Source organism: Diceros bicornis, chromosome 13 (assembly GCF_020826845.1).
Source record: "Diceros bicornis minor isolate mBicDic1 chromosome 13, mDicBic1.mat.cur, whole genome shotgun sequence".
Classification (NCBI taxonomy): Eukaryota; Metazoa; Chordata; class Mammalia; order Perissodactyla; family Rhinocerotidae; genus Diceros; species Diceros bicornis.
The window spans coordinates 42,082,974-42,102,997 of record NC_080752.1 but is presented as its reverse complement, the minus strand read 5'-3'; the positions used below and the strand labels follow the sequence as shown (position 1 = coordinate 42,102,997).

The following is a 20,024-nucleotide window of genomic DNA, read 5'->3' as shown; positions in this document are numbered from 1 at the left end:
AGTGTATTGTCATGCAGCTTGAATAAGAACATTAAACTGTGGGGTGGTCTTTGACTCACCTCCTCTCACACAGTGATCAGCAAACAGCTAAAGAAAGGGAATGCAGGAGTAATGGAGAAGCCTGGGTCACTGGTGTGAGAACAGGCAGATTCACCATTTGGTCACTGACCCTCTACTGGGCACAGAGGTGCCGGATCAACGGCAGCTAAATCGCAGAAGTGTCTGAGACAGAGTGCAATTTAGTGGTGGGTTAACAACCATCACGATTTTGAAATAGTTATGAGCATAAATATTTTGAGATACTTGCAATAACCACAGTTTGATATAAAAATATCTGTGACTCCTATTGATGACAAAGCCACAGATACTGCTAACACTTCAATCCATATAGACGGAAATAGTAAATTTTGGTTAGAAGTTAGTAAAAATAAATATATATATATGTTCTCCCATCCAAGTTTATGGGCCCCCTGAATTCTGAGGCCCAGGTTAAGAGCCTTCCTCTTAGAACGATGTCTGAAACATACTAAATGTTTGCAGTTATCTTTGTCATCATCATCATCTCAGGCCAGGGGAGTCCCAGGACTCTGGAATCCGACAGAATCAGTTCCACTTGCTGTGTGACTGAGCCCAACCCCTACATCTCTCTGAACCTGTTTCTTCCTCTCTAAAAGAGGAACACCTAGACCTTAGTGCTGTGAGGAGGTCCTTTAAGCATTCTGAAGTCTGTAACACGGGGTAGATCTGAGTTATTATTGCCTTAATTATGTGAGGAGGGGCCTGTCAGGCTTTCCCAGAGCCTGTCCCTCTGATTGGGTCACCTAATTCAGAATCTCTACCAGCTCCCAACACTCAGCCTTCATGATCTTGCCTGTAACCCAGACACCCACAGTCTGAATGTGGCCCACAGATGGCCCGTGTATTGCATGTGTTTTAATTGTCAGCATTTAATAACTTCACATACAAACTGAGTTCTCTGGAACTTGGCCAGCTCTGCTGACCCCCATCCCACCTTCACACGCGGCATCAAACACAAGTGCAGACCGTAGGTTGCTTCCTTCAAACGGGGGGGGCTCCAGCTGGCCAGGTCCCTGCAGGCCCTGCAGGCCTTGCCCCTCGTTTGTGAACAGTAGGCTCCAAACTTGTAACATGGCCCTCACCTCTCTGGCTTCATCCTTCGCCTCACGTCCTCATACCCTGCACTGTGTGTGTCCCTCCGACACTCCTCCGTGCTGCGGCCTCCTTTAACGTTTTTGCCTCTTCCTACCACGGCCTTCCTGTGACACTCTGGGGAAGCCCAATAAACAGATCTATCTCCACCATCCTGATTTCATCAAACAACTACCCTGAGCGGGCACAAGATACAGAGGTGAGAAGCCAGCCAGCACCGGTCCTCCCTGAACTCACAAGCCTGTAGAGGAGAAACAGACCAGAACTCACCACTTGTGCTCAGGTACTCCCTTAAAAGGATGGGGGCCTAAGAGCCACAGCAGTGCCTTTACTCTGTGCCCCCTGCACCCGGCAGGGCTAGGCAGTTACGGACACAGTAAATGGCGGCTTCTATTTTAAAGGTAGTTTTATGAGTTTCTAAAAGTTCTTTCTACATATTTGCTATAAAAATTTCAAAGGTAACAATAGGTCATTAAGTGAAAGGAGGGCATGCCCTTTTCCCAGCATATCCTTGTTCCATACCCCAGTGGGCGCCACTGTTGTTTTCTGGGTGTTTCGTCCTTTTCTAAATATGCATACTCTACATACTATTCCCCAAATATGCTTTTTTTTTTCATTTTTATGAGCTAATCAATACCAAATGAAATAATACATGTAAAGTGCTTAGAACAGTGCCCAGCACAGTCAGCTATTATTTTTTAGCACACCATGGACAGCCTTCTTAATCAGTATATGCAGATTTCTTTTTATTATAGTCCCCAAACTGAGAGTAGGGAAGTCCCTGCAGGAACTTCACTTTTGTGGAAAGGGGTGAAATGTGCCCTCCCCCAAGGCAGGGGTGGTTGATGTAACAAACCAAGTGAAAAAGGCATACTGCTGTTTGGAGGGGGTTTAATAAGGCACCTCCCCCTCCTTTGCAGGGAGCTGATTGGTAACATCCAGTCATCTGAGGTAGGGATGTGGCCGGGACCAGGGCTGGGGAGACCCTCCCAGTACCTGGTCCAGGCCTGAGACTCCTGAGCCCTGCCAGGCAGGCCCTCTCCTGCCTACCCAGCCTGGCCTCCCCAGTGGGTGGGGGAGGTGCTGCTCAGGCCTGATGCTGATCTCTCCTGACAGCTGCTCCTAAGGCTGGCAGGGCGGGCAGATGGGCAGGGGGGAGGGACAGATTTAAAGGTCCAGCTGCCCCGCCCCCTGCCAGACCTAAGAGGGCAGACGCTGGTGAGCATCCTCTGAGGGCAGAAGAGAGGTCAAGAACCTCTATGCCCTGATTTCCATTACTTGGTACCATGAACACCACTGGTCCTCATTCCTGCTTCCACCCCACAGGCCGCCAGGGAGACTAGCGACATCCACCATGCGATTTCGACGCTTGACCCCTGGCTACTTCCGGGTGCTACAGGTAAGTACTCCCAACTGATGGCTTCTGGCACCGACTCCTTCATCCCCCTACCACGGCTGGGTTGATACCCCAAAAGCCAGGCTGTCACGTTCCCTGCCGCCTGAGCAGCCAAGGCCCAGATGGGCAATGAAGCGAGAGGATTGGGGTGGAATCTCCCTGGGGCAGCAATGGCATCCGCATCTCTTTCACCCAGCTGTACTTTCTCAGCCCCTTCACACCCCCCCACCTTCCCAGAAGTCTCAACTGACCCCTCAGACGCAACTCTCCTTGCACCCCCAGATGCAGGTAGCCGGGAAGCTAAAGGCAGAGCCCCGGAGTCCAGTGGCTGGGGTTGTGGCTACACTGCTGGCTGTCCTCGGGCTGGGCGGCTCCTGCTATGCCGTCTGGAAGATGGTGGGGCAGCAGCGGCCGCCACAGGCCCCATGACTGGCCCTGGGGGTAGGTGACTCAGAGGGGGCTGCAATCTCGGGAGCCTACTTCTTCGCTGGGGGTCAATCTGCCCTCAGTGAAAGCAGGACGGTATAAACCCGATCCCGCCCCACACGTGGGCTCTGTCTGGGGCCTCCAGCTCAGATGCCAGGACCCCTGAGGGAGGGCAAGGATGCAGGTTCCAAAGCTGGACCAAGTGAGGAATAGACACCCTGGTCCCTGGACACAGGAGTAGTAAAGAAACCCTTACAGGGCAGGAGTTTGGGGGAGTGGCCTGGAGGTTAGAGTCAGAGGCAAGCTCCCTTTATTCAATTCCTTTATTGGGCGGGGGGAGGGCACCCAGAATAGGCCATCCACTTCCCAAACCCAGGGCCAAAATAGGTTGGCACAGTCTCTCCAGCCTAGCGTTTGCACCACTGTCCATGGGAAGCTCCTCTGCCTTGCATCCTCAGGCCATGTCAGGTAGATGTGTCCATCTCAGGGACCTCTGTGGACACTTCTGTGGGTACTGCCAGCCGCTGGGGGGGCACATAGGAGCCCATACCCGCTGCCCTCTCGGCCTCTTCCTGACTGTAGGGCTCCACGCTCAGCTGCTTTAGCCTGGGAGAAAGAAGAATAGGAGTTGGGAGCTGACCAGATGTGAGCCCTGTCTGCCTGGCACCCATCTGTCAATCCTCTCCTTACTCCTTCATACCTTTTCTTGTGGTCTTTGGATCGGAAGTGGGTCTTCAGGGTGGTGGAATCGATGAAGTACCTCCTGTAGGGATGGCGGTAAGAGGAGAGTGAGAGGTGATGCCTCTCAGGTACGCCTAGCTCCCTGACCCTAGCTCGTTCCCTGACACCAGGCTCCGGGTCTGAAGGGATGGCAGGCCCGCAGACCCACGGGTCCCCGGAGAGGAGACCCGGCGCGCCCCGGGGCCGCCACCTCACAACCCCTGCCTTTACCGCAGACCCTTCTCCCCCTCAGGCCAGGTCTGGCCGGGACTCACGCGCAGGCCAGACAGCGATGCAGGCCGCCCCCTGGCAGGTCGGGGTCGGGTTCGGCGCCGGGGTCTGGCCGGGGCCGTGCGGAAACCTGGGGCCGCAGCTCGCGGTGAATCTCATCCAGGTCCGGCCGCCGCCGCTTCGCCTTCATCTGGCGGGCCAGGGAGTGCGCTCGGTGCGCGCCCGTCCGGCGGGAGCGACCCATGGCTGGTGGCAGCGGGGCCAGGGCACCCAGAGCCGAGTTACAAGCACACGTGTGGGCACTTCCGGACTTCTCAGTGACGTCATGCGACGCCCGGGGCCGAAGCCGGCTCTGCAGACCGCCTCTGATGACGTCACTCTAGCAGGCCGCGCCTTGAGCGCCCCCAGGCGGCCATTGACGTCAGTGTTGGGGTTTCGGGCTGGGCCAGACCAGGCGTCCTCACCCGTGGACGTGAGGCCGTCGCTGGGGAAGCGGCCGGGTGGTGCCGGCCTGGGGGTATTCCGGCAGGTTCCGCTGCCCTGCCCGCCCTGCGTGGTCCGACCTATCTCAGCGCCATCCTCTGACCCTGTCACCGCTTCCTGGTTCCCAGATCTTGGACTCCACAGTAGAGGGGGCATGCTTTAAGCATCTCTGGGAGGCACTGAGAAATGTCTGTGATGTGAATAAATTAATAAATGAATAAGAGTGAATACGTTTGGGATCCCGGTCCCCCACACAGCTTCCCAAGATACCTCCACTCCCTGACAAAGCCCTCACCACTTCTCCCCGCTCCCTAGTCATTCCCTCGGGTCTCCATCCTCCCTGCAACCCCAGCCAAATCCGTGAGGAGGGTGTGTTCCTCCCCAGAGATCACAGTGCACAGGCATCCTGCCAGGCTGAAGAGGGGTCAGCTCCTCTCACAAGAAGAGGAAATGCTGAGAGAAGGACCTCCCATCTTTGCCCTCTTTCTCTGAGCTCTGGGCTCCGAGGCGTGGGCTGGCAGCAAAGGCAGAGATCCAGCCTAAGTGTTGTGTGCTCAGAGTGGGGAGAGAGCCAGACAGCCTTTCCCCATTTACCGGAGCCTCGAGCCTTCCAGGCTGACCAGGGGAGCTCAGCAATAATTCAGGGGCTCCAGCTTGTTGGAATCTATTGCCAGGAAACAAGGAGGCAGGCAGTGCATCCCTGGGGAGAGGAATCAGTTTCCTGCCCTGACAAAGCAGTGAAATGTAAGCCCAGGGCGCCCACTGGGGGCCTTGGGACCCTCCCACTCCAGTTCACAGAGGCTCCGTGGGGACATAGGGTGGGGCCCTGCTGAGGGCAAGCTGGTATGGCTCCAGTCACAAGGACTTTGTAAATGGACTTTGTGAATAGAAGAGGATTTTTCTGGAGCCATTCCAAGAGATCAACTTCAAGTACTCCTAGGCCCAGGAAGGAGACCTCTGTGGAAAGAGATGTCTTTGTTATTTTTGGCTAATGTGACAAGGGGCTGAGGCAGCAGAAGCCTGTTCTGTCCCACCCACACCCCAGACTCCTCTGGATCAGGTTCACTTGCAGGGCACTGTGCCAGCTGGGGAGGCTGGTACATCTTTAATGAAGTCACCCGATCCTGGAACAAGCTCTTGGCCTCACCAAGTTCCTGGAGCCAGACCACTGGGTGCCCACTGAGCCACCGCCTTCCCATGCCTGTGTGCCAGGCCCGTTTCCCCTGCAGCCATGAACCAGGCCTTCTGGAAAACTTACAAGTCCAAAGTGCTACAGACCCTGAGTGGGGAATCTGAGGAGGACCTGGCAGAGGAGGTGGGTACCAACCATGCTTGTTGGGTGGGGCCTAGGCAGAGGGGCAGCAGGAGAGAAAGGTACTAAGAAGGGCAAGGGACAGGCTCAGAGAGAGAGAGGCACATTTGTGCAGAACCAATTGGCACATTTGGGGATGACAAATGTCATGGGGCAGTGTCAGAAAGCCAGGACATTCAAGAAAACTGAGGAAGAAAAGTAGACTTGAGGGCACCAGAGGAGTGGTTACTGTCTCCAAAGATCTCAAGAGCTGCCACGTGGAAGAGATCCTTCTAGGACCAGTGGGCAGTAGCCACATAGGGTACACTCAGCTCGACACAACTTTGCAATGGGTGGAGCTGAGCAGAAGTGGGATACCTTGCCTTGAGAGGAAGTGAGCCCCCTTGTGCTGGAGGTAGGGGACGTGGCACTTGTACTCTGAGCGTCACTGTAGCAGCATCAGATCAGAGCCATCCTTGGACCATGTCTGTCCTGATATTAAAAGAATTGAAAAGGCTCTGAAACAGTCTTAGGTCTAGAGGCTGCGATAAGTGGCAGTTGTGCAAATAGATGTGGTAGGAGCAGGAAGTCATTCTGTGGTGTGTGTGTGTATGTGAATAAGTGTATGTCTAGACAGTTTGGTGTCAGGGCTGGGCTTGTGTAGAAGTACTTGTGGGTCAGTATTAGGATTGGCGTCTGTGTGGAATCCAGTGAAGGTATATGTGCAGGTGTGAACTGGGTATGGGTATTTTCAGGTGTGTACATTTTGGGCAGAAGTCTATGCCCACGTGCCTTTGTGCAGGCATTTGCAGCTGTTATGTTTGTATGGTGTGTGTGTTTGGGTGTGTGTACATCTGTGTCTTGGTGTCTATGGATGGGTGGAGAGGTTTTGTGTGCTGTGGGTGGGCCTCTGTGCAGCTGTCTGCAGTTGTATAAGTGCACAGGTGTGAATGGTATGTGTCCTTGTGTAGGTGCCTCATAGTATGTACATCTATGTACAGGTGAAGAGCAGTAGCCATGTGGAGGCATGCTCATGTACAAGTGTGTGTCTGCATCAGCGTGCATGCCCTTGTCCACATGTTTTTGGGGTGTATGGAGGCGTCTGTGGGCGGGCAGGTGTGTGTGCTCAAGGGCATCAGCAGGGATTTACTATACAGGTAATGTAGGTGACTGGCAGCTTTGTGTAGAGGAGTACCTGTATGCATTTGTGGAGAGTGTGAGGGGACTAGATAGATGCGTGTTTAGTTCTCTGGGGTTTGGGGTGCCAGGCTAGCAGTGGGGGAGCGGGGTCCCATTCCTCTGGGGTCTCTCTCATGCTGGGTGGGGGTTTTGTGTCCCAGAGGGAGAACCCAGCGTTAGTGGAGTCTGAGACAGCAGGACCCACTGAAGAGGCCTTCAGTCCCATGTCACAGCTGGCTCGCCGGGTAAGTTCTCCCTTCTTCCACCCTAGCCCAGGGGAGCATGGCAGAGGCAGCTGTGGAGTACTGGGAGGTGGTGCTGGGGCTCCTCTCTGACTCCCAGCCTCTCCCTCCCAGGTTCAGGGCGTCGGGGTGAAAGGTTGGTTGACAATGTCATCTCTGTTTAACAAAGAAGATGAGGACAAACTGCTGCCACCGGAGCCCTGTGCTGACCAGTATGTGTGTGTAGGGGGAGGGTTCTGGGATGGGCCTGGGTCCTCCTTCTCTCATGTCCTTTCCATCTGGTCTATTTGTCTGTCTTTCTGACCATGGTGGGTTGGGGAGGGCCAGCCCCCGGCTGTTTCTGTTTCTCTTAGCAGGAAAGAGGCCAAATCAGCATATCTGGGAGATTAGGTTAGATCTCAGGAGGAATTTACCAGCTGTTGGGATTGAGGTGCTAGAAGGTATTATGGGCTCTCTCCCTCCATCCACGAGGGAGGGGTCATCTCCTTAGAATCAGGGAACCAGGGAACCAAGAGGAGAACTTTTAGGTGTCTGGAACAGAGGGTAGTCCAGATCAGTGGTTCCCAAATATTGGTTTAAATCCTCATCCTCCCAGGGAGCTTGTGACAAACACAGATTTCCAGACTCTCCTTCAAAGCTTCTGATTCAGCAGGTGTGGCTGAGACCTGGGATCCACATTTTCAGCAAATGCTCTGAAGACCCAAGGCACACTAGTGTAGGAACCACTGTCTTAGAAGGTCTTTGATGCTGGGGGATTAGGGGGTGGGACCCAGGGCCTCAGTCTTCCTCCTAAGTCAATCTCTGGCGCACACTCCATCTCTGCCCTTTCCTCCAGCCCAGTTACATCCCACTTTTGACACGCCCCTATTCCTTTCTCCCCGAGGGCCCCCCTGACCCAACCAGCTCCTCCCCAGGGTTTCCTTTCTCTTTCCCGGCGCCCATCCCCGCTCCCTCCCAGCTCTCGCACTGTTCCTCAGACCTGAGGCTCCCACCTCAAGCCTCCTCGCCGCTCCTTGATTGCCCATCACCCCACATCTTCCTGCTTCCTCCCCAGTCCCCCTCTCTCCTAAGCCTCGGATCTAGGCCTTTCTCCTTTCCTCAAGGTCGCTCCACCGTTCTTCCCAGTGTTGCCTCATTTTCCTGGTCTCCCTTGTCGTCCATCCCAGAACCTGACCCCTGTCCGCACCCGCCTCTTTCCCTAGCGCCCCAGGCTTGGCTTCCCGGACCCCCGCCTCCAGAGCCTGACCCCGCACCCTCTCCGGGTCTGCCGGCACCCGGGTCCCACTGGCCTCCCACGCATCCTTGGGCCCCGCCTCTCTCTCAGGGCTCCTCCCCCACCTTCCCCGACCTGGCGCCTCTGGCTTCCCTCTGGCCTCATCCCTCTCCCTGAGTCCCTTCCCTGACCCCCGCTCTCTCTCCAGGGATCCTGATCCCAGCCGCCTCTTCCCAGACCCCTCACCTAATCCCCTGACCCTGTCCCACCCCAGCCCCCTTTCCCAGTGCCTCAGAGCCCTCGCCTTGCCTCCAGGCCCTGCCCTGCCCCCAGTCTCCGGGGCCCCTCCGGTCACCTGACCTCTTCCTGACTCCCCGGGCCCTACTGCTGGTCCCTTGACCCCGCCTCCTCTCCTTCATCCTCTCCGGGGGCTTCTCGGCCGGCCCCTGACCTCGCCACTCTCCCGCAGCCCGCTGGCGGCGCGGCCCCTCTCGCAGGCGGCCGCGGCGGCGGAGGCGCCTCGCGGGCCCGGCTTTTGGGACGCGTTCGCCAGCAGGTGGCAGCAGCAGGCGGCGGCGGCGTCCATGCTGCGCGGCGCCGAACCCACCCCGGAGCCGGACCCCGAAGCCGGGGACGAGGCCGCGGAGGAGGCCGCCGAGCCCCCGCAGCCGCGGGAGGCCGACGCTGTGGCCGGCTTCAAGTGGCGCTTCCTCACCCACAAACTGGCCGAGATGAGGGTGAAGGCTGCGCCCAAGGGCGACTAGCCCGACAGCCGAACTGGGTGCCCGCCCCTCTCCTCCCCCCATAAAAAGCCTGGCCCCACACCCCGTGTGACCGCGTGCTTTTGTCCGGACAGCGGGGAAGGCTGCTTTTGGGTGGGTAACCTCAGGACGGGGTCCATCTGGAGGGATCCTCTCTCCCTTCTCCAACAAACATACAGGGGGAAAATGACCAGAGACAGCCCGGGTATAGGGATAGACTGTGTTAGACGTGAGGTACAACTTTCCAGGAACCCGGGGAACCCCAGAGAACAGGCCCCGTCGTCCTGTCTAGCCTGTTTTAATTCGACAGACGTTGCCTGTGGCCCTGCTATGTGCGCCGTCCCTGTACTAGGCGAAGACCAGAGACTAACGAGAGAACTCAGACTACCAGCGGGTCCCACACAAGATGACAAGTTGAGGCACAAAAATAGGGCTGTATTGGGGAGCTCAGAGGAGGTGAGGCCGACTGGGGAATTCGGGAATTCCTGAGGGAGAATGAATATATATAATCTTAGAAGGATGAGTGGAGAGAAAAGGGAAGGTAACCCAGGCAAAGAGAGGAGGACCGTGAACAGACTTAGAGGTGCGAACGTGTGAGGAAGACAGGTGACCTTGTGTGTCTTTGACGGAAAGGAAGACAATGGCAGCATGTGAGGCTGCGGGTTGGCAAAATCCTGGTTTGAAGGGTCCCTTCTTTTACTGTCCTCAGTTCTGGGTCCTCCATATCTCAGGCCCTTCATGCCTAGTGACCAAAAGGGGGCAGCAAAGCTCTGGGAATGGGGGCCTTTTAGGGGCCAGTGGACCCCAATTTCTGGAGCAGATCCCTACCCCAACTCCCCAAACGCGCTATTCCCGGCCGCCAGCTCTGATTTGGAGCGACTTGGGGGTCGGTGGAGGAGATGATCGTAATAGTGTGAGTACTAATTCGGTAGCGGTCATAGCGGCTATCGGTTATCGAGCACTTCCTCTGTGCCGGGGACTTTTGCCATGCGCTTTACGACCATTTCAAAAATACTGTGATCACCGAGGGGTGTAGCTGCGGTCCCGAGAGGTTAAATGCTTGTCCGGGCCTGGACCCCATACTCCAAAACCCACCCTTGTAACCGCGCAAACCTGCCCCGCCCCCTTCCTCAACTTCTCTCTAATCCAACCTCACGACTCCTTTAAATAACGTTTTGACTTTATTCAGCAGGTTCTTTGATCTCCCACCCCAGTCTTGGATACCCAGACCCGGCCTCCACAGGGGCCACGAGGCCGCCATCTCCCCTTCCGACGCCTATGCTGGGAAGGGCCTTCGAGATTTTATCCCATCCCCCCATGGTTCACATCGGGAAGCCGCGATCCAGAGTGAAGGGCTCGCCTAAAGGCACCCTGCGCGTCAGAGGCAGGGTGTCCCTGCCTGTGCCCAGGTCCATGCCCGCGGCCACCCCTTGCCCCTCCCTGGACCCCGGACTCCCCGGGAGCCGGCTCCCGAGCGGCCGATGTCACACCTCGGACTCGCGGGGTGGGCAGCGGGCGCGCTGGCAGCCGTACAACCACTGGATGACGCGTGCGTTGCGCTCCACCACCGACACTGGAGGGCGCCCGTCCCGCGCCGAGCCCGCCGCTTCCGAGCCCCCGCCGCCGTCCGCACCGTTCGGGCGATCCGTGCCGCCGTCGCTGGACGTCCAGTCGCTGGTGTCCCCGGAGCCGGGCAGCAGCGACGACCCAGGTTGGGGGCTGGCCTCGGCGCCCCAGCTCTGCGGAGAGAAGCGCTCGGCTCCCAGCACCTCCACCAGCGCGCGCTCCAGGCCGCAGTAGTTGAAGAAGCGCTCCTTCTCCGATAGGGGCAGCGAGCACGTGGGGCACAGCGCTCGCTTTCCCGCCGCTTCCGGGGCATCTTGGGGGGCGGCCCAACTCCCGGGAGCCGCAGGTCGTTCTATTGGGGCCGGGCTGCTCGAGGCGGCGTCTCGGGGGGCTCCCAGGAAGAGGCGCCGCACCAGCCCCTGGCCCTTGGCGTTCTCTTTGTTCACCGAAGCCTTGCAGTCCCGCTTCTGGCGATAGAAGATGAGCGAGTCAGGCCTTGGCAGTCGCCTGCCACTGCCCCGTCGGGCCGGTCTGGGCGTCCTGGGCGATGCAGAGGGCCCCAGCTCATTGCAGGGGTGCGGCGTAAGCGGCCCGGGACCGCCGCGCAGAGCTGGCTCCTGGCGCCGCGCTATCACCTGGCGCGTCTTGACATACTTGGCTTTGTCAGCCTCCAGCCTCTCCACTGCGCTGGGGGTCCGTCCCCTGGACGGGGTGGAGGGAGAGGCCTGGAGCATCTTAGCAGAGTTGGGTAGGACAGTGCCCCATAAGCCACTGGAGGTAGGCAGCTAGTTGAGAAGTGGAGAGCAATTGGCTGAACTCCCTGGGGCCTGCAGGGAAAGAGAAATGATCAGGGGGAGAGTAGGAGATGTCCTTGCTCCTCCTGCAGGCATTCCTGGGAATAGGATCAGCCAGCCGCCTCTCCTCCATCCAGGTCAGCCTGTGCCATGCCCAGGGGGCAGAGGCTCAGGCTATCCCTTCCCCCCATCCCTCAAAGACATTGAGCAGGGGCTCCTTGGCCACCCAGAAACATATGCCCCTTTGAGGGTGCCATAATCTGGCCAAAGGTCCATGCCAAGCAGGCATCAGCGAGCAGGGCACTTGGAAAAGGAAATGGGGCTGGTCCCAGCCCGATTCCCGAAAGTGGCCTCAACCGGAAAAAATACCTCTTCCCAACCCAGCAACTCTGAGTCCAAGACAAGGAGGCTTCCCAGCCACAGGCTGGCTCCAGCAGGGCCCACCCTTCCCGCCCCCGAGCGAGCGCCGAGGTCAGGGACATAACCACAGGGTAGGAGCCTCCAGTAATTGCAGCCAAGTGCCCTGCCCAGGCCCAGCAGGGCCATCAGGGAAGGAGAGGGAGGTGGTCACCAGGTCATGTCAGCCAGCTATCTGCCACCCCCTCTGTGCCCCTGCCAAGGGAATTCCAGATTGCCTTACTGTAAACATCACCTTGTCTACTTCTGCATTTCCATTTAGTAAAAGGGGAAACTGGCCCAGAGAGGAGGGGGCTTGCTCAGGTCTTACTGAGAGGTAGGAGCCTGGACTGGAACCCAGGTCTCTTGCCTTGCAGTCCAGAACTAGTTCAGATTGGATCTCTCACTTGCCTATCAGAACTTCCCTCTGGTGTTTTGCCTCTATTCCTGCTGCTATAAAACCAAGCAATTTCCGTTAGAGATGGGCCCCTGGCCTCACTACAAAGTTCCTTCCACTAATTCTTCTCAAGAACCTACACTCCCAGAAATCTGCCCTCAGGGTCCCTGCCCCCTTCTCATCCTGAGACCCTATGACCCTTCTTCACCTCCCTTCTGCTGGGGAAGGGGGCCAGGAGGGGTTGGAAATAAGAGCTGACAGTTCCCTGGGCAGTAACACAATGGGCCACCCACTCGGCTCCCCGGGAACACCCCACCCCTGCCCCCTTCTCCCCACATCCTCCATTCAGATTCAGCTGAGAGGGACACATCAGTTCTAGGGGCTGCGGGGACCGCAGAGACCTCGGATCTGGAGGCAACAAGGGAACAGAACTTGCCAGGAATGGGGGGAGGGGAGCCCCGTAAGAGACCTTGGGGCAGAGACCCTGCCAACCCACCCACCCCAGCGCAACCGGTTCAGCTTTATGTACACACGCACGCGCGCACACACACACACACACACACACATCTAGTGTCTAGTAAGTCAGTGTGGAGGTAGTTGGTGACCGGGAGCCCAGGCAGTAAGGAGAGCCTGGCAGTGCCCTCCTTCCTGGCTCCCAAGGACTAGACCAGGCGATGGGTCAGATTCCAAGGTCCCAGGAGGGCACTGTGCTTGTCTGACCTCATGGGTACCCTCCTGTCCCTCCTCCTCTTCTCAATCCTGAGCAGCGAGACTATAAAAAGTCCCTAAACACAGGGACCAAAATAGTCTGCCGTCCACTGCCTCTTCCCTGCCTTCTCTGCTGGCCTTGATGCCCAACCACAGACGCTGCACCCTAGAAGTCTGGCAGACTTCCTTGTACTCTCTATCCTTCCCCCCACCTTCTCCCAGTCCTGGGGTCAGTGGTCTGAACTGTGGCCAACGCTTTGGCTCCAGATCAGGCTAGGGGACTGTGCTTACTGGCTTGGTGCCAGCTCCCTGCCCTTGGGTCCCTGGGTGCCCCCCCACCCCAGCCCTGGGCTCAGGATGCACTCACCTCTGTGTGGGGAGGCTGAATGCAGGGGTCCCTGGGCAGGGCCAGATGAAGGGCAGGAGGGACAGCAAGGACTGGAAGTAACTTTGGTGGCAGCCAAACCTCACTCTCCACAGGAAAAGCTGAGCGAGCCTCCACCCCCCCAGATTAACCCTCACCTTCCTGACCCAGAGCCTGGCCTCTGTTAACTCCTTCCTGGTCAGTCTCAGCGCTGGCGAGGACCTGTGGACCAGGTCCAGCTCCTCTATTTTACAGATGGTCACACAGGCCCTGACAGGCTAAGTGATTTGCATGGAGGCGCAGTGAGCTTGGGGCACAGCCAGGACCCCAAACAAGGTCTCCTGATTCCCGGGCTTCCTCTACAGGCCTGGGGTGGGGACGTGCTATTCCCTGGGGGTCAGCCCCCTCTGCTGGCCCTGGGCAAATCCTCTTGGTTCCAATGGGAAGGCAGAGCAGGGTCCTGGTTGACTGTGCTTTTTTCCCTCTAAAGCAGGTTTAGACCTGTCCCGGTCTGGCTGTGTGGATGGTGTCAAGCCTGCTCTCCCTCCAGGTGAGGCCAGGAATCTGCAGCCTAAGGGTGGGGGCAGTGGTGCTGCAGATGTGCAGGGTGAGCCTGCTCTAGCAAGTCTTGGCATGAAGGTCACTCGGGAGCCCATTGGAGGTGCCTCTGCTCAAGGTCCTCTGATGGCAAATGGGATTGGCTGGGAAGAGGATGATGAAGGGATGATTCGGGAACCCAGCCTGGGTCCTTTGGCCTCCTTCCTCTTTCTTTTTTTTTTTTTTTTTTCATTTCTGTTCTTTTTCTTTTTTTTTGGTGAGGAAGATGGGCTCTGAGCTACCATCTGTTGCCAATCTTCCTCTTTTTGCTGAGGAAGATTAGCTCTGCACTAACGTCTGTGCCCATCTTCCTCTATTTTGTATATGGGATGCCGCCACAGCATGGCTTGATGAACGGTGCGTAGGTCCAGGCCTGGGGTCCAAACCTGCAAATCCCGGGTCGCTGAAGCGGAGTGCACGAACTTAACCACTACACCACTAGGCTGGCCCTGCCTCCTTCCTCTTCTGCCTCCACTTGGGGACTTCTAGAACTGGCACAGCATCTTATCTGATACCTCATGTCTCAAGGGGAAGCCCTGTTGCCACGGTGCTGGTACTAGGAGACCTCCTCCCCCTCCTCAGCAGGTGAACTCTGCAGCATGCAGAGCTCAAAGACCAATGCCCCTGCCAAGGGGTCCCTGCCCCCTGCCCTCCACCCCCCCACACACAGCTGGCCACTTTCCACAAATCTCTTTCCCTCCCCTCTAGCACGTTTTAATGTTTGCAAAGCACATTCGCATCCGTGCTCTCTGATCTCCTTTGTCCCTCCCAAGGACCTGGACAGGGGGCCCAGCAGGGGTGACTCCCCCAACTTGATGGGTAAGGAAACAGGATCAGACAGGGGAAGACTTGCCAAAGTCCAACTCCAAATCCACTCTGACTGTCGAGTAAGGTAATGAGTTTGAAAACTGGAAGGCCCATCTCCCACTAAGAGATTTTATTCCCTAGTTAAAGGGAGCATTTTTTTTTTGGTCCATGATAGCTCCACATTGTGTTGTTACAGCACTTTACAAAACGCTTTTGTGTACATTATCACCATTCATCCCCAGGACGATCTTTGGGGGCTGGGTTTTATTATTTTCCCCATTTGACAGCTGAAGAGACTGAGGCCCAGAGGGGTGAAATGACTGATCCTAGCTCACACAATTAGGAGTAAGAGCTAACTTTTATTGAGAGATTAATAGATGCGAGGCACTGTTCTGAGGACTTCACGAAATGATTAGCACATTTAATCCTCAAAACAACCCAATGAAATAGGTACTTTCATTCTCCTAATTTTATAGACGAAGGTTGGGGGTGCAGGCCTGGAGCCCTGAGATCTGGTCATGAAGGGGTTAAGCAGGGAGGCTGGGCAGGGCCCAGCTGGGATGCTGTCAATGGCAGGAAACCTGGCCTGTGAAGGAGGGGGAGGATGGGGCTGTTGTGTCTGACTCTTCCTACAACCCCCATCCCTTTGGTCTTAAAGGAGCATCTGGGTTGGGTGGAAGGACAGGCAGGGTCCCCCTTCTCAGCTCTTTTCTAGGGACCAAGGACAGATGCTGGGCTACAGAAAAAGGAGATTCCGAGTGGAACGCAGGTGTTGGCCTGCGGCAGCCCCTGCTCTGATGAGGGTCACTAGAAGTGACCTCGCCTCCCTGAAGGAGCAGCGCTGGGTCAGAGCGGGGAGACACAGCCCTAGCCTCCAGCCCTAGGAGTCCCCAGTCAGAGGAGGGAGAAACAGCCCTGCCCTCAGGAGTCTGAAGTGGGGGCTGGTCAGGAGCCTTGCTCTCTGGAGCTCCCAGTCTGAGGGGTGACAGTACTCTATCCCAGGATGCCAGTGGACACAGACCCCTACCATACTGGCAGAGCAGGGTCATGGAGGAGAGGTCAAATGGGTTGGCTTTCTGGGTGAGAGAGCCTTGAAAGAGTCAGCAGGAGTTGGGGGAGATAATGAAGTGGGGCTCCAGCTGCCTGCCCTGCCTTCTCCTGGCCACACTTGCTGTGAACCGGATCATCTGTCTTTCCGGTCATGGCTCCCCAGGGAGATCCTTAAAGTGGCTCTTTCCCGCCCTAGAGCCAGGACCTGGTGGGGGGGGGGAGGCTAAATCTGAGGGATGTTTCCTTCCTATTTCTGCACTCATTCCCGGATCACCTTGAGGATCGATCGGAATGGGCCTGAGTCAGACCCAGACGGTGGTGGGAGGCTGGGGAGCAGCTCTGGTCAGTGTTGGGAATAATGAGATGGGTCAGGGAGGCCCTTCAGATCCAGACTCAGACCCTAGACCCACATTGTCACAGAGGAGAAACGTGTCACCTCTCTTACCAGCCAGCTACAGCCCCCATGCCACAGCCAGCCACACCTCACCTGGTCTTTGATTCTAGTCCTGGTCCACTACTCACTGGCTGTGTGGCCTAGAGTGAGAACATAACCTCTCTGAGTATCCTTCCATGTAAAATGGGAATGATAAGACCCAGCTCTTGTGTGGCAGAAAGTGGTGGCTGAGAAAGCACTGGCCCCTCAAGGTGCTCATAAATGCTAGATGAATCTGCCTCTTAGCTCTCCCCCTCCACCAACACCTTCCTGACACCTCTCGCTGAAATCTTCTTTTCTAATCCCACAGTTTCACTCTCAGCTGCTGTCAACAAATCATTTTGAACGCTGCTCTGTGTCATGGGGTCAGACTTGGTTTTTGCTCTCAGGGAGCTCAGCCTTCTGGGAGTGGGGGGGTGAGGCATGAAGCGCTGATCCCAACTCAAGTGACAGCAGTGCTGCTGTGACAGAGCAGGGCACATGGGGAGGCATCTGTTCTGCCTGGGGTTGGGTGGGAAGCTTTCAAAGAGGCAGGGGTATCTGGGCCTGGAAGGGATTTCTGGCAGGAGTGGGATGGGAGGTGGGGGGTTGGGAGGTTGGAGAGGATAGGGAGGGGGTGTTGGGGGAGGGATGGTGAGAGCAATAGGCCAAGAGGACAGCAGGAGGCAGGGTCTCAGTGAGGGCAAGAGGGTAGGGAAGGGGCTGCTGAGAGAGGGAGAGGGAGAGAGAGAGAGAGAGAGAGAGAGAGAGAGAGAGAGAGGGAGAGAGAGAGGGAGAGAGGAAGGGGGAGAGAGGGCGGGGGGGGGGGGAGAGATGGAGAGGCTCAGGAGCATTTAGAGAGAAGATGGGGTGCTGACAAGGGAGGGCTTCTGTGAGGAATGGGTTCAGTGAGGTGATGGGGACCCTGAGAAAAGACTGGCTCCGATGAGAGAAGGGAGCTCAGGGAGGCTCAGAGAAGAGATGGGGGCTCAGTGAGGGGTCTGGGCTTCAGTGAGAGGAGGAGAGTTCCGGGAGAGGGAGGCAGCTCAGCGCCGGCGTCTGTGGCCCCAGCCCCGCAGGAGGAGGCCCCCCTCCGGGCAATGTGTGAGCCCCACGGAGATTAGCGCAGCCATCCTCTAATTCAGGGCTTTCCGTTTCGGAAAGAATCTCAGCCACAACAATAGCCTGGCTCCCGCTCTCCCTCTGAGGGGTGTGGCCTCTGGGCGGAGCCAGGCGCCCAGCACCCACTGCCCAGTACTCACTGGGGGGAGGGGTGGGAGTGGCAAGAGGGAGGAGGGGGCGGTGGGGTAGTGGAGAGGAAGATGTCGTGAAATATTTTTTTCCTGAGCACCTACATGTTGCTAATGCACCATGTGGATAAGAGAGAGGATTTCTGCTCTCAAACCATCTACATTTACTGAGTATTACTAAGTGCTAGGCACTATGCTAAGCGCTTTATGCTCGGTACCTCACTTACTTCTTACAAAACCCTATGTGAAGTGGGGGAAGAAACAGGCAGAGAAAGGCGAAGTGACTCACCCGTCGTCACACAGCTTGCGGATGGAAGAGCTGGGACTCCAGAGCTGGGCTCTTAGCCGCTGAGCAGCACTGGTGGCCTCCATTCTGCCTCAGGCAGGGCTAGAGCAAGTCTGCTCTCACTGCCCGCCGCATCCCTGCCTTGCTTGCTGCTGGCTCTCAGAATTTCATCTTCTGGAGGGAAGCAAGAGTTGGAATGAGGGCAGCCCCAATGGCAGTCCTCGCTCCAATCTTCATCATCCACACCTCCATCAATCACATCTTCATCCACATCTCCACCTTCCACCACCGTCTTCGTAAAGGTGCCTTTAGATTGAGTACAAGGAACAAAAAAGCATCCAATCTAGACTGAGTAAAATAGAAGGACACACAGAAAAGAAACAGGGGTTTCTCATGCGGTTTCCAGAATTCTGTCCTCCTACCTTGACAAATACTCCTTTCTAATGACATGTTGAAAAATATGTTTTGATTTTTTTTTTTTTTTTTTTTTTGGTGAGGAAGATTCCCTGTGAGCTCACGTCTGTTGCCAGTCTTCCTCTTTTTTGCTTGAGGAATATTTGCCCTTAGCTAACATCTGTGCTAGTCTTCCTCTATTTTGTATATGGGTCACCACCACAGCATGGCTGATGAGTGGTGTAGGTCCACGCCCAGGATCCGGGCCCGTGAACCCAGGCCACCTAAGTGGGGTGTACCGAAGTTAATTACTAGGCCACAGGGCCGGCCCCTCTGTGTTGATTTTTTATTCAAAGTCATCAAAATATCAAAGATGACTGAATTTAATTATCATTGAGCAAGTTTAGGTGTTTTGTTAAAGGGCCAACAATGTTGGATGAGTAAGAAAATAAAGATGTGAATACTTCATAAATTATTATATCTTTATTCCATAAAATCTATTTTTCTTGCCTTGATTTCAGCAAAATTACTAATTGTGTTGTTATAATTAAAAGTTCCACATAATTTGTATTCTACTGACAGTCATGCCTAATTAGACAACCTTTCTTCAGTCTTCTTTTTTCCTTTTTTTTCGTTTTTTAAAATTTCAATTTGGTGAAACTTTGCTCTGCTGAGGTAGTAGCAAATAGAATTGAAAATAAAATTCTTAAAGCAGTACTTAAATTTAGAGATGAACTATGAATGTTACGTAACATGTTCAAACATTTAAATGGAGTGTATATCATAAATTATCATTAACACAAATAATATTACAATATATTTTAATGGAATCATATAAATCTCTCTCTTATATCACAATTTTCCCCATATCATAAAGCAATGTCTAGATTCATAACAGTAAAGAATTGGCACCATGCTTCTTGCATACTATGCCTAGCCTTCATTTACACATTTAAGAGTAAAATGCATTGTTTAATATTGCAGAATGTTCCTGAGCCATCATATGCTACTATTGCAAATACCTTACTACACATTGGAACACGAAGTGAAGCAAGAAAATGGATGCTCACCTCTTGCTGGGGAACAATAGTTCCTCGTGCAGGAATCTCCGGCATTTGTGCTCTCTGAGAGGAAGGACTGGACAAGTTAATGAAATTATCTTTTCTCTTACCTAAGTGCTTCCACCACTCAGTCTTCACACTCCAAACAGTGGCTGTCTGCAGTGTCAGCAGCAGTGCAAACCTTCGTGGCATTTGGATGCAGTAGTCTTTTGTTTTGAGGACACAGGGCAAGAGGCTTGGAGAAATGTTTGTTTCCCTGGGGCTGAGTGGTGTTAGGTCTGAGAGCAGATGTTGAGGGTTACAGCTTACACTGCACAGTGTTGAGCGCTGGGTCCTGAGTGATAGATGCCCGTGTGGTCTTCAAGAAATGGCTTTTTGGGTGGTTAGATATGGGGGCCCTTTAAAGGGCAGGGACCCCTCCTAGCCAGTTCTAAGGCACCAAGCCATGGCCAGGGAGGTGTTGTGTCACATTGAAATACCTGACCATGGGGACCTACCCTTTTGTGTGTGAGGAAAGCAATTCCCAGAGAAGGTGGAGGTTGAGGGCTGGGCAGATACCCTACAAGGTGGGTGTTGTAACCACCATCCCTAATATCACCATAGCACTTTAACACCTTAATCTTACCACTGGATTATAATTGTCACCTTCTCCACTGTCATCAACTTCCCCGTCGTTCCCAGCACTGTGAACCTCTGTGGGTTTTGCCATTCAGCAATTACTCGTCTTTCTTCTGGCAGTCTCACCCTGGTCTTGGCCACCTTTCTCCCACTCTCCATCCCTGTGCTCCCGGAGTGGAGTAACTGGGCTCAGGGTGGGGCGCTTGACCTGGG

At 55.4% G+C, this 20,024-nt stretch overlaps 4 protein-coding genes across 5 annotated transcripts; 2 read left to right on the top strand and 2 right to left on the bottom strand.

Annotated features, from left to right (window-relative positions):
* Positions 1-2,524: 2,524 nt before the first annotated feature.
* On the top strand, positions 2,525-3,007 carry ZNF593OS (ZNF593 opposite strand). The gene is made up of 2 exons (XM_058551940.1): positions 2,525-2,569; positions 2,849-3,007. Exons 1-2 carry the CDS (start codon positions 2,525-2,527, stop codon positions 2,993-2,995), a joined length of 192 nt encoding a protein of 63 aa, XP_058407923.1. The 3' UTR covers positions 2,996-3,007.
* A 36-nt stretch (positions 3,008-3,043) lies between these two features.
* On the bottom strand, positions 3,044-4,245 carry ZNF593 (zinc finger protein 593). Its single transcript, XM_058552059.1, has 3 exons — positions 3,988-4,245; positions 3,693-3,755; positions 3,044-3,598 (listed from the first exon to the last, which is right to left on the bottom strand). The coding sequence occupies exons 1-3, from the start codon at positions 4,185-4,187 to the stop codon at positions 3,457-3,459; spliced, it is 405 nt and encodes a 134-aa protein (XP_058408042.1). The 5' UTR covers positions 4,188-4,245; the 3' UTR covers positions 3,044-3,456.
* A 1,396-nt stretch (positions 4,246-5,641) lies between these two features.
* On the top strand, positions 5,642-9,115 carry C13H1orf232 (chromosome 13 C1orf232 homolog). Its single transcript, XM_058552058.1, has 4 exons — positions 5,642-5,741; positions 7,058-7,141; positions 7,253-7,350; positions 8,821-9,115. The coding sequence occupies exons 1-4, from the start codon at positions 5,658-5,660 to the stop codon at positions 9,113-9,115; spliced, it is 561 nt and encodes a 186-aa protein (XP_058408041.1). The 5' UTR covers positions 5,642-5,657.
* Positions 9,116-10,286: 1,171 nt separating this feature from the next.
* On the bottom strand, positions 10,287-19,257 carry FAM110D (family with sequence similarity 110 member D). 2 transcript variants are annotated; one of them, XM_058552057.1, is made up of 3 exons: positions 19,203-19,257; positions 17,743-17,913; positions 10,287-11,505 (listed from the first exon to the last, which is right to left on the bottom strand). In XM_058552057.1, the coding sequence occupies exon 3, from the start codon at positions 11,410-11,412 to the stop codon at positions 10,597-10,599; it is 816 nt and encodes a 271-aa protein (XP_058408040.1). In that variant the 5' UTR covers positions 11,413-11,505; positions 17,743-17,913; positions 19,203-19,257; the 3' UTR covers positions 10,287-10,596. The 2 variants fall into 2 exon arrangements, with proteins under 2 accessions (XP_058408040.1, XP_058408039.1); XM_058552056.1 differs by lacking the exons at positions 17,743-17,913; positions 19,203-19,257 and adding an exon at positions 13,341-14,054.
* Positions 19,258-20,024: the final 767 nt, after the last annotated feature.